This window comes from Lactuca sativa, chromosome 4 (assembly GCF_002870075.4).
Source record: "Lactuca sativa cultivar Salinas chromosome 4, Lsat_Salinas_v11, whole genome shotgun sequence".
NCBI classification, from domain to species: domain Eukaryota; kingdom Viridiplantae; phylum Streptophyta; class Magnoliopsida; order Asterales; family Asteraceae; genus Lactuca; species Lactuca sativa.
Window position 1 is genome coordinate 293,642,253 of NC_056626.2, and position 14,418 is coordinate 293,656,670.

A 14,418-nucleotide genomic window follows, 5' to 3' on the forward strand; every position below is an offset into this window, starting at 1 on the left:
CTCCGCCGACTTCTAACTGATATAACAGGACAAAAAGTACCACTTGTGACTCTCTTTGTTGATAATCGTTCAGCCTTAGATTTGATGAAGAATCCGTTTTTTCATGGGCGTAGCAAACACATAAACATAAGGTATCACTTTATTAGAGAGTGTGTTGAAAATGGGGAGATTGTTGTGAATCATGTGTGTGGCACAAAGCAAAAGGCTGATATTCTCACGAAGACAATGGCAAGGATCAAGCACGAAGAAATGAGGGACTTGATTGGAATAAAACCAATCACAAAACACTGAATTAAGGGGAGAATGTTAAAGTAATTCAGTGTATTTTAATTTGTTTTATGAACGTTTTTTTTTAGTAGAAGTAGTAGAATAATTCAAAGTCACTAAGTCCTAGTCTTTAGCTTAGTGGAGTTAGCTCCGATTTTTTCTGCAAGTTTTCTTTAAGTAGCATGGCAAAATGTACGTTGTGATTATCCCCATTTTTACTTTGAAATAAAACACATAAGCATTTTGCCTCAATCTCCCCTACGTTTTCCTCCTGTTACATTGGGTCTTATTCCTTGAAAAGCTTGCGAAAAGCTAGCTAGTTCCAACAATCGAATCAAATACTAGTGATGTTTGTTGCTCCATCTAGTTGAAATAAAATATGAAGCTTCTTGCAACAACTTTTGCTTTAACATGCTTCTACTTGTGGCTGCCATAAATTCATACTGCTTGTTTTTGTCACGATATCTTTCTTTTAATCCAACTACCAATCATTGGTATCTATCTGCATCATATTTATTTTATCTGAATAAATGCTGCTTGCTAAGGTGCACAACACACCATTGTGGATCGAGAACGAAATCTAAAAGGAGTACGTTATTAACCGAAAAAAACAATATAAATCCTGAAAATTTAAAGTATTTTTGGTTTTTTTTTTTCAGTAAAAAAATATAAATTGGAGTATTTAATGTAAAAGTGGGTGCCAAAAACACAGGCTTTTAGTAGAAACAATGTTTTTTTGAAGAACTTTTTATAGTAAACTGGTTTAAAAAATCAAATTTATTAATGAATTATTTTAAATAAATTATTACTTATAAATATATTTTTTAGTTATTTAAATTTATAATCGTTGATTTAAATAAATACGTGAAGTTTATCATCTTATAATCTGTATAAATTTTATTTTATTTTTTAATATAATGTTATTAATTTAATATAATTAAAGTGGAAAAGTTTAAAATTTAATGCAATTAGGGTGGAAAATTTAAAATTTAAAATTTAAATTTTGAAATAGATAATTAGTATGTTGACAAGTGGCAATATGAGACATATAATATTAAAATGAGGATGTCTAATATAATGACACTTGTCAATAAAAAAATAAATATATTTATTTATTAGAATAGGGAGAGGAGATGGGATGGGACTCATCCGCAAGGGCCATGCACACAACACTGGGATTAAGGATGTGGAAAACGAAACTTCAAATAAACAAGTTTAATTTGCTTTTCAAAAAGACTAAACTGGACAAATGGTCCCTGTGATATGCTGAAAAATGTCACATTGGTCTAAAAAAGTTTGGACTAGCACACCAGTTGTTCAAAACTTTCATTTTGTTGCGTCTTTGGTCCAATCTGTTCTGATTATTTTCAAAATGACAGATTTATCCCTGTTAATATGATTTTCTCTTTTTTTTATTTCTTTTTCTGATTTAACAAAACAGGAAAATAAAAATAAAAATAAATCTCTCTCTCTCTCTCTCTCTAAAACAAGAAAATAAAAATAAAAATAAATCTCTCTCTCTCTCTCTCTCTCTCATTGAGTTAATGTGGAGGATTGCTTTTGGTATGACAAGAAATTGCATAAATTATAGAGTGAAAGATAACAAATTCTTGTTTGTTGTTCTTGGACTAATACCCACGACCACCTTAAATCCACACACTTCCACCATTGTTAGAACAAACATCACTAACCTCCAACTTTCACCTTGGACTGTGACTAGCAGCCACCGAGGACCACCCATAGCCACCACCGAACTACTGCTAAGGAGTTCCGACAACCAGCCACCGATAGTGAGGCCACCAGGAAACCACCAGGGACCACCAGAACATCACTGCTGCCACCACCCATCTACCCTCTGGCCATCGCCGATCAACCCACCACCCAGAACCCTTTCCTTCTCTTTCCCTCTCGTCAAACCCGTCGGAACAAGAAAGTAAAAGCAACATGGCTGCCATCGCCGCCCACCGTCGCCACTGCTGTGGAGTCCCGTCGGACACCATCAACCTCTTGACAACACCACCATTTTCTGCCATTGGTAAGCCACTACCACCCTCTCTCTCTCTCTCTCTCTCTCTCTTTCTCTCTCTCTCTCTCTCTCTCTCTCTTTTTATATTCTTGCATCGAGCCCCACTATCGATTACAACATACATGTGGCTCAATTTTCAGATCTATTTATATCGGTTTTTCAGATCATTGGTTGAAGTTTGATCAATTTCTCAGATATATTCAGCACCACCCCCATTCTCGGTTCGTTCTCGTTACTACCCTTGTTGCATCTTGTTTTGGTTTCCTTCCGGCGAGAACGAAGAGAATGGAAGGGAATTGGGTTGGGTTTGATCGATAAAGGAAGTGTGGGAGTAGAGGGTGGTGGGTAGCTGCGGTGGTGACGTGTTGGAGCAAGGTGGTCCTCGATGGTGTTGGGGTATTTCTTGGTGTCACCGGTGGTCAGGGAATAAAGCAGCAACGAGGGGAAGAAAAGAAAATGAGAGAGAGAAAAGGAAGTGGTCATTTACGGAGAGAGAGAGAGAGAGAGAGAGAGAGAGAGAGAGAGAGAGAGAGAGAGCGTTTTGTCTTTTCGTTTAAATTCTTTTTATTTTTTTAACCAATCAAATATTTAAATAAATAAATAAAATTGAAAAAGTAAAAGGTCAAGGTAAAATCGTCATTATAAAAAAGTTCAAAGCAAATTATATCAAACTTGTAACAAAATGAAAATTTTGAACTTGTGGTGCTACTCCAAACTTTTTTGAACTAAAGTGATAATTTTCGGTTAACAATAGGTACCATTTGTGCAGTTTTGTCATATATATATATATATATATATATATATATATATATATATATATATATATATATATATATATATATATATATATATATATATATATATATATATATATATATATATATTGCTTTTTATACGGATAATTTGGTAATTTAATATTTTCTCAACTTCTATTTTACTTTTACCAAACACCTCCAATTCAATCAAGTTCTATCCAACTTTTATACCAAACGCTACCTTAAAACTTTAAAAACTAAAAACTAAAAAGAAAAACAAAAAAAACACTTTCAAAAAAGCTCATACAAACCCATCAAATGTTTTTTTCCGGAAAACACTTGCCACATTCGATTTCACTTGTAGTTTTCAACCCTACTTAATTAAATTTCTATTTCACTTATAATTTTCAACCCTACTTAATTAAATGATTTATCTACTTAATTAAATGATTTATGTTGGTTGTCAACAAGCATCAAAGTGATCTGGATATGGTTAGAACGATGGCTTCATCGCCGTGACAATGAGTCGACTCATCGACATACAATGAGTCCATCACGGCTATATATATATATATATATATATATATATATATATATATATATATATATATATATATATATATATATAAAAGTCCTGTGGATCCCGAATCCGTGAGGATCCGATCCCATATGAAAAATATTTGTTAAAAAAAATCGGAGGCGAAGACGAGGACTGGGTGGCATCCCGTCCCAAACCCCCCATTGAGGCCCCGTTTATATATATATATATATATATATATATATATATATATATATATATATATATATATATATATATATATATATATATATATATATATATATATATATATATATGATAACATTTTTGTTTTAAAATAATAACTATTTTAACCCAAAAAAAAGTCCAAACAAATCTTTTAACACGATATAAAAGTATTCCAAAATAATTCGGATGCGAGGATAAGAAGGGTGAAAATTTCAAGTAAAGGGAAGGAAAATGGGAAAATTTCAAGATAGTAACCAACTATCTTAACACAAAAAAATAATTTATTTAAGCCCGAACAAATCTTTCAACACAATATAAAAGTATCCCAAAATAAATCGGATGACAAGGCTGAAAATTTCAACAACAAGGGACGGAAAATGGGAATTTTAGTAACGGAGATGCAAACCCCCTCTCGTTGAGATCCCTATCCACCGACCGCCAACTTTTTTTTGTTCTATTTTTATTTTCAAACAATTTTTGTTGCCTATTTTTTATTTAATTTTCAAACTATTTTCAAACTTAAAATCGCTCGTTACATTATAACAAAGACAAAAAGTTTTTTCTTACTTAATTTAATTATTGATCCCAACATTTTAAAAAAAAAAAAAAAAACAAACTATTATCCTATGTGTCACTTATTAACTCCGACTGATACCGAAAGATATGTTACTCGCAACTAGCAAGTCCCAATCACAATCTACTACCAAAAAAAAAAAAAAAAACACTCTTTCCTTTCCATTATCTACCACCACCATACACTTAACAAATTCCAAACCAAACCAACATCAAAACCAAAAAACACTGAGTTAGTTGCAACATCGAACCGACCTTCGGTGCAGCCATGTTAGCAAAAGTTCCGGCAGGAGTGTTGGTTGTGAGCACCACCACCATCCAGTCATCTTCCTTACCCAAACCGATTCCAGTGTACCTAGAATTATTAAGATAGCTAGCGTACGAAGACTGCGTGTAATTTGTGAGAACAAGCGTCGGAACCCTTTTAGGCACACAAGCCGGCAGTATAACTCCATCAGCAGTCGTGTTGGAATCAAGGTTGCATTTCTTTATGACGCTTGGATAGTCAGCGTACTGAGGTCGGGTGCTTGTGACGGTGCTTGCACCGGCCATCGTGCTGCATGGTTTCTTTTCCAACGCTTCCGCAATTTCATCTGCCACACATCCGGCATTCTCGTTCTTCGTCAATGCTGCCAAGTTTCTGGATTGCCGAAAGCTGTTAATTCCTTGAAGAAGATTGTCCTTTTCATCTGCAAATTCACAACGTCATCTTACAGAAACTATGTATACATGAGAGAGAGAGAGAGAGAGAGAGAGAGACCAGAAGAGATGGCTGGATTCGGTAGCAAAAGCAAGGCTTGTAGAAGCACACAGGCGTAAACAGAGACTCTTGATGACACCATTTTTGCAAAATCTTCAAATTTCTAAGTCTAAGACTAAGTGGTGTTGAGATGGTGTAATTAATGCTTTTCGAAAGGGTCTTGATGATAGAGATGAACAAGGTGGCGATGACACGTGGGCAACATGGCGTACTTTGACTGAGACGTGGCGAACATGCATGGCTGTGTTGCCCATTTATCTCTAAGCACCGATCGATAAAGCCGTTGCATGCTCATCCTCAAAGCACACCCTCACAATTACATCAACTAAAGTAATACTTGTCACCAAGTTTGGATATATAATGATGTAATCGATATATATATATATATATATATATATATATATATATATATATATATATATATATATATATATATATATATATATATATATATATATATATATATATATATATATATATGTTCAGGTTCATTTCAGACCATTCTAATTTTGTGAGACTGTGAGACCAAATCTAAAAATAATTTTAAAATGCAAAATAAATGCAAAAATCCAAAAATTCTTTTTTTAAATATTATTTTCGGAACTTGAATTAATTAAAGAAAATATAAAAAAATTAAAAAAATTAAAAAAAAAATTCTGTTTTTTTTTTAAAATACGTGAAATATTCTAAATAGAATATTACACTGTATATATTATAAAAATAATTTTAAAATGCAAAATAAATGGAAAAATCAAAAAATTCTTTTTTTAAATATTATTTTCGAAACTTAATTAACTAAAAGAAATAAAAAAAAAAAATGCGTCTCACGGTCTCACAAAATATAGGTGGTCTCAAATGAACCTAACCCTATATATATATATATATATATATATATATATATATATATATATATATATATATATATATATATATATATATATATATATATAAAATACGGCCTAATTTTGTGAGAACGTGAGACACATTTTTTTGTTTTTTTTTATTTTTTTTAGTTAATTCAAGTTCCGAAAATAATATTTAGAAAAAGAATTTTTGGATTTTCCATTTATTTTGCATTTTAAAATTATTTTTTAGAATATATACAGTGTAATATTGTATTAGAATATTTCACGTATATATAAAAAAAAACGGATTTTTTTTATTTTTTTAGTTAATTCATGTTCCGAAAATAATATTTAAAAAAAGAATTTTTAGATTTTTCCAGTTATTTTGCATTTTAAAATTATTTTTTAGAATATATACAGTGTAATATTCTATTAAAATATTTCACGTATTTTTCAAAAAAAACGGGACACTTTTTTTTTTAGTTAATTCAAGTTCCGAAAATAATATTTAAAAAAAGAATTTTTGGATTTTTCCATTTATTTTGCATTTTAAAATTATTTTTAGATTTGGTCTCACGGTCTCACAAAATTAGAATACTATCAAATGAACTTGAACCTATATATATATATATATATATATATATATATATATATATATATATATATATATATATATATATATATATATATATATATATATATATATGCTCGATGCCGCGGTGGCGATTTTTTTCATTCTGTCGATTAGTTTCCGAACGAAAGTTAGTGTCATTCCGGCGGTCTTCAAATTGTTTCGTTTCGATTTGTTTCATTCCGGTGGTTTATTCATTTCGGCGACCATCATTACTCTTTATCTGGTAATATACCTGCACGATGCTGCAGCACCAAATAATTTCTTTAGTAAATAGTTTGCATTTTGCGGTTGTTCCTTTTCACGAATTGTTTTGTGTCACATAATTATTTTCGGCGAACTTGTACATAAGCGACGTAACAATTTTCTATATGTCATCTATTATTTAAATTTAAATTAGCTTGGTCAAAATAGTTCTATTTGAGAAAGTATCGTCGATACATAATCTAATTTAAATCATAACCATCAAATGTTTTAAAATTATCGTGGTTTAAAAAGTTTAAATTATATTTTATAACTAAAATGTAAAATACTTTTTTTTCTAAAAGTTTTATTGTTATAAGAATCAATGGTATTTTAAAATTGCTTATACATAATATTTATATTATATGTTTAATATTTATATTATATCTTTGTAATTTTATGTTTGAATTTAAAATAAAAATAAAAGATAACTATTTTATTTACAAAAGGAGTAATTACATTTATAGTCTCTAAGTCGTGTCGTCTTTCCCTTTTGTTGTTTCTTTGCCATTTTTTTATATAAAGTGAAGAACAAATATATAGATTCACAAGTCACATTTTATTGAATTTGAGGTTATGTTTAAAATATATATTCGTTTAACATAAGTTATAATAAATACATCAAATAAAAAGTTAATAAAAAATAAAAAATAATACTAATTTAAGAACCGAAGGGTTATTTTGAAAACAACCGATGCATTTTTTTTAACTAGTGGCTGAGCCCGTGGTGAATCACGGATGACCTTTGTTGCTGTTGTTTGATGTTAATTGAAGCCGGTAGTATTGAATGTGTATTGTTTTATTGAACATGTTTCATATATGTCTTTCTTAAACTTCAAAATATCATATTTGTCCAGTTTAATTTCTCAATATCATATTTACCCTTCATAAACCTTCAAAATATCATATTTGCCCAAATCCTTTTTTATAATGTTTTTAATATACCTTAGAATTATTATAATAATTAAGAAATTTAACCATATTATCCTTACGTCTATGATAATGAAATGTGAACTTTTAAATTATTGGAATGTCGGCCTCTTAACAGACAAAAAGATTCATCTTCAACTCTTTGTATGGAATGTATATTTTGATTATTTAGTTTTTATTATTGTTGATTATTGTCATGTCGTAGATGGATGATATTTTAGATATTATCATTGATATTTTGATGTTTAAAAAGTGCATATATGATAATTTGATATTTAAGAAGGGTATATATGATATTTTGATATTTAAAAATGACAAATGATATTTTGAAATTTTATGAAGGGTGAATATGATATTTCGAAATTTCATGAAGGGTAAATATGATATTAAAAATTAAGTTTGATAAATATGATATTTTGATATTTAAGAAGAACATATATGAAATTCTCCTTATTATATATATATATATATATATATATATATATATATATATATATATATATATATATATATATATATATATATATATATATTAAAGCGCATGGCGCATTTGAACAGTAACATTTCAATATTTATAATTTGACCACTATATTTTTATTTTTTCTTAACTTTGTCACTAAAGTTTCAACAAAATTTTCCTTTTTATAATTTTGCCACTTTATTTTTACTTCTTCATATTTTTGCCACTAAACTTTCATTTTTACTTTTTAAAACCATTTTTCTTTATTTTTTTATCATTTTACCACTTTATTTTTACTTTTTTATAATTTTGTCACTAAAGTTTCAACAAAATTTTCCTGTTTATAGTTTTGGTACTTTATTTTTTCTAATTTTGCCACTAAAGTTTCAACAAACTTTTCATCTTTATAATTTTGACACTTTATTTTTACTTCTTTATATTTTTGTCACTAAACTTTCACTCGTGCAACGCACGAGCCTTTTCCTAGTTAATTATTACAAAGAAAGAAAAAACGGTGCAATGTTGATGTAGCTGAAGAACAACAAACAAGTGTCCCAATTAACCCTAACTAAGAAGCCAACACACAATGGATGAGGGAAAGAAAAAGAAAACAATAATTAAGAGAAAAACAGAAAATATAAGAAATAATAAAATAATAGAGAAAAACAAAAACAAAAAAAGAAAAAGAAAAAAAAAGGATAAAATCTTAGAGTAAATTACACGAATCGTCCATCGGTTAGGTACAAAAAAATCATGTTTAGTCCCTATTTTTAAAAATTAACTCGGACCGTCCCTGTGGTTCCATTTCCTTACACGGTTAGTCCCTAACGCCGTTAGCCGTTAGTGGTTTCCGTTTAAGTGCCTAGAAACATGTTTAGTCCCTTGTTTCTTTAAAATTTATCATTTTAGTCCCTTATTTCTTTTTAAAAAACTATTTTGCCATTTTTTTATTTTTTACTCTTATTTATAACTTATCAATTAAATTAGATTAATTAGAAATTTTAAAAACCTATATCGTTTTTGTCTATCTCATTTTCTCTTTATTCACTATCGTCTTTCTCAATTCGAGCAACTATCTCATACCATCATAGACAACCATCTCTTTTCACCGTAGGCATATTCACCACCTACCACCTTTCAACACCAAATTTGATATTATAACCAAAATCTAAAAATCAAACCCAAATTTGATACTAGAACCATAATCTAGAACCTATAATCAGCACCAGATCCTAATCTAAAACCTTTAATCAACACTAATTTTTGAGATGAAGTCCTAAAACCTAAAATCAGTCATGAAATCCCTACATCGATGCAAAATCCAGAGGGACTGGGATGTAGAATCGTAACCCTAGATTTGCGTCCTATCTTCTTTCTCAGATTTTGCAACCACCTCTTATCACCACCGAAGAAGAAAGAAGAGTTGTCGAAATTTAGATATGCAAATGGAGTATAGATCTGAAATCTAGATGTAAAAGGTTTGTTGATGGCATGCCCTAAATCACATATTGAAACATAGAAGACAAGAGAGGATGACAACGAAGGGAGTTGTTGGCATACCGTAAATTAGATTAATTATAAATTTTAAAAACTTATATACATACATACATACATACATACATATATATATACATACATACATACATACATACTTATATATACATACATACATACATATATATATATATATATATGTGTGTGTGTGTGTGTGGGAAACCATTCCGTATCATTGCCGACAACCAACTCCCTTCGTTGTCGTCCTCTCTTGTCTTCTCTGTTTAAATATGTAATTTAGGGCATGCCATCAATAACCCTTATACATCTAGATCTCAGATATATACTCCATTCGCGGATCTAAATTTTGACAACTCTTCTTTCTTCTCTGGTGGTGATAAGTGGTGGTTGCAAGAGCTGAGAAAGAAGATAAGACACAAATCTAGGGTTTCGATTCTACATCTCAGTCCCTCTGGATTTTGCATCGATGTAGGGATTTCATGATTGATTATAGGTTTTGGGACTTCATCTTGAAAATCAGTGCTAATTAAAGGTTTTATATTAGGATTTGGTGTTAACTATAGGTTATAGATTCTAGTTGTTGTACCAGATTTAGATTTTGGTTATAGTATCAAATTTGGTGTTGATGGGTGGTGGTTGGTGAAGGTGCTGATGGTGAAAGGATATGGTTGTCGACGATGATATTAGATAGTTGCCCGAATTGAGAAAGAGAACACATAATAGAAAAAAAAAAAATTAGAGAGAGCAGGAGAGAGAAAGAGAGAGAGAGAGAGAGAGAGAGAGAGAGAGAGAGAAATGATATAAGTTTTTAATATTTATAATTAATCTAATTTCATTGATAAATTGTAAATAAGTGAAAAAATAAAATAAAAATTGACAATATATTCTTTTAAAATGAAACGAGGGACTAAAATGATAAATTTGAAAGAAATGAGGGACTAAACGAGCTTTTGGCGCACTTAAACGGAAAACACTAACGGCTAACGGCGATAGGGACTAACTGTGCAAAGAAATCGAAACAGAGGGACAATCCGAGTTAATTTTTAAAAATAGTGACTAAACACACTTTTTGGTATCTAACCGAGAGACGATTCGTATAATTTACTCAAAATCTTAAATAGGCGCAGGGACTTAATAGCAAAACAATAAACTTCTGTGGCTGATATGAAATAACAAAAAGCCTCACTGTAGCTAACATCCATGTACATGTATATGTATATTAATAGAGTATAGTAACATAGTCCGGAGAATTATATCAGAATCATAAATCATAAATATTTTTGTATGATATATTAAATAAAGAAAATAAAAATAAAAGTGATTCAACAAAATCGAAAACGACAACATAGACTTATAGAGTTTAAATGTTTTACTTTTTCAACTTTTCATATTCCTTTTAAATAAAATATTATTTTTCTGACAATTAAGATATTCAAGGTACAATACAATTTAATGCTCAAACCACTTAACGATTTATTCCAAACACAAATATAATCACTTTCTCTCTCGTAGATTATATCTTATTCAAATAATTATTTGTTTAATGTTTACTAAGACAAAACTTCAAAAATGGTCCCTGTGGTTTTCGAAAATATCAAGTTTAATTCTTAAGTTTAAAAAACCTCACGGATCGTCCCCGTGGTTTCAAAACTTTTAACAAATGGTCTTTCTCGCTAACTTCGTTAGCTTTTGGTCGTTAACTTAAGGGTATTTTCGTCATTTTACTATGACAATGACCATTTATGAAACTTTGTCTTATTTAAAAATAAAAGAAATATATATAATTATTTAATATAAAGGGGGCCCACCCATCTCTCTCTCTCTCTCTCTCTCTCTCTCTCTCTCTCTCTCTCTCTCCTAATTGGAAAATTGGGGAAAATTGACTTGTACATCCACCCGACTCATTTACCCCATTCCATGTTATCTTCATAGAAACAGGTCACGACCTTAATTGCTTCTCCAATCGTTACTCAATCATTTGGTTTGCGTTCGACTGCAAGTGACCCTAAAGGTCTACCATGGCTGCCTTTTCCTCATAAATCAGGAATCAATCTTCCTTCAAATTCAGCAACAACAATCGAGTTGATCAAGTAGGTGGAATCTACGAAGAGTTCTGGATGCGTGAGACTAGTGTTCGTTCGTGGGGATGTAAGCTTTCTTCTTTTTTTTTGCTCTAGATAGACAGACTTTGAGGAAGGAAGAAGGAACAATTGGTAAAATAGTGATTTGGGGTGTACTTCAACCTTCCCCCACTACATCTCGTTTCTTTCCGAGAATGAATAAAACCCTAGAGCTGATTAGCTTCCGGGTTGGTTTCCAATTACGACCAAACAAGAAATCGGAAACTTGCTTGTTCGTCGGCGTCATTGAAAAAAGCTTTACCCTTTTGTGCTAACTCTTCTTCGAGCTCATCGAAGAGTTTATTGTATGTTGCTTCGAATTTCGTCATAACTCTGCTTCAGGATGCTTTGGGAAGATTTGAGCATGAAAAATATCAATTTTTTAATAGAGTATGCTTGGGCTCCGATGGGTCAAGATACGAGAGGACACGGTGGCCACCGGTGAGTTAGTGGGTTTGTCTTGGGTACATCAAGATTCAGGTTGTGGAGAGAAGGGTAAGCTAAAAATGACGGAATCGGGTTTGTCTTTTGTAACAGCCCGGATTGCCAGGTATCTTTATTGTTTTGATTTTTTTGGTGTTTTGAGAGGGGACTCGGCGAGTTGGAGCTCAGACTCGCCGAGTAGGGTCGCGATTCTGGACGCGGGATTCGTTTGGACTCGACGAGTCCAGGATATGGACTCGACGAGTCCGCGCTGTTTAATGAAACCCTAATTTCTCGGGTTTGGGACCTATTTAAAGGGCCTTATGGCCGTCATTTGCACCCAACAGTCCATAGAGAGAAACCCTAGAGTGCTTTAGCGATTTGAGAGAGAAAGGAAGCATTTCTTGACCTTTGTGTGTTGTTTAGCAAAGAAGAGGAAGGTTCTAGCCAAGAGGAGGCAAAGGAGATTGCTAATCTGTGGATTTGGAGCTTAGATCTTCGATCTAGAGGTATGATTTCGGCTCATCTTCTGTTTTGTGGAGTATATTTGGTTTTAGGGTTTCTTGTGATCCTTGTTGGGTTGATTGAATGTCCAAATAGTCCCTTGCTAGTGATAAGGCCTTGGATCTGGATCCATAGAGGTCCAGAGAGCCTTATTCATCAAGCTTTATGGAGAACAATGGAGGTTACGACCTTGAGTAGTGATATTTGTGGGTAATCCTTCATATATGGTCATATAGAGGTTGTTTGTGCACCAAGTCTAGGGCTTTACGTGGTGAATCAGTCTAGGAAGGCCAGATCTATGAATTGTTGGAACAGATCTGACCTTAGAAGCAAGTTTGAGTGATTGCATGGCATGGACTCGCCGAGTCCGATGAGCAGACTCGGCGAGTAGCTTGAAGATTGCCTTGGATCGGCCAGTGAGTGATCCAGTCGAGTCACGGGTTGACTCAGTGAGTCAGGACGAGTTAGAGAGGGTCGACAGGTGGTCTGAGTCGAGCTGGGACTCGCCGAGTTGTTCTTGAGACTCGGCGAGTTGAGTCGGGGTGGCCCCGCGACTCTCCCAGGTGGAACTCGTCGAGTCAGGGGAAGCACCCGACGAGTAAGAAGGGAATCCTAAGGAGTTGGCGAATACGTCTAGACTCGCCGAGTTGCCCTTGTGCACTCGCCGAGTCCGGTCAAGTTGACCGTTGACCGTTGACCGTTGACCAGAGTTGACCTATGTTTGACTTCTTAGGGATAGTCAAACTTAGAAGATAAAAGTGTTAACAAGAGATGTATGATGTTATAGGGAGATTGTAGCTCGGCGGATTGAGCACGAGTGACTTCGGGATTTGCTAGCTATCGATATTCGCGAGGTGAGTCTTCTCACTATACTGTACCCGGAAGGGTTTGACTGTGTGACCGGAAGGTCGGATATGATATGAGACATATGTGCTATGTGTGATAAGTTAATTGTTATATGTGCTATATATGATTTATGTGGGCCGGAAGGCATTATGTTATGGGCCGGAAGGCGAATATGTTATGGGCCGGAAGGCGTTGCAATGTGGACCGTAAGGTTGGCGTGGGTAGGACTGGAAGGTTTACCCAGCAGGGACGGAAGTCCCCTGAGATACATGGACCGGAAGGTCCGGGCCTGGAAATGCGTATGTGCGTAAGTTGTATTTTGGGGAACTCACTAAGCAATTATGCTTACAGTTGTTGTGTATGTGTTTCAGGTACTAGCGAGGACCGTGGGAAGGCGCCGGCGTGATCTGTACACACTGATAGATGATTTATGATCTTGGGATTCATATGATTTGTATTATGATATGACACGTGGAATGTTTATGCCTTATTTTGGATGAAAACACTTTATTTTGAAATGAAAATTTTGTTTGAAAATTTACGTTGTTACACCTTTCGAATCAAAGTAAATGGAGAAGATGGGTATTCATATGACCTGGAAGTATGTATGTGTGTTCTTCAGATCTAGATTGGGGAAGAAGAATAATTTGGTGGGGGTTTGACTTTCTTTTTATGTGTGTGTCCGAGAAATGTTGGACCCTTTATTTTAAAAAAAATATATTTTCTTTTTTCTTTTATTTTTAAATAAGACAAA

At 32.7% G+C, this 14,418-nt stretch overlaps 1 protein-coding gene across 1 annotated transcript; it reads right to left on the minus strand.

Annotated features, from left to right (window-relative positions):
* Nucleotides 1-4,526: 4,526 nt before the first annotated feature.
* On the minus strand, nucleotides 4,527-5,296 carry LOC111901046 (uncharacterized GPI-anchored protein At3g06035). Its single transcript, XM_023896913.2, has 2 exons — nucleotides 5,148-5,296; nucleotides 4,527-5,076 (listed from the first exon to the last, which is right to left on the minus strand). The coding sequence occupies exons 1-2, from the start codon at nucleotides 5,227-5,229 to the stop codon at nucleotides 4,574-4,576; spliced, it is 585 nt and encodes a 194-aa protein (XP_023752681.1). The 5' UTR covers nucleotides 5,230-5,296; the 3' UTR covers nucleotides 4,527-4,573.
* Nucleotides 5,297-14,418: the final 9,122 nt, after the last annotated feature.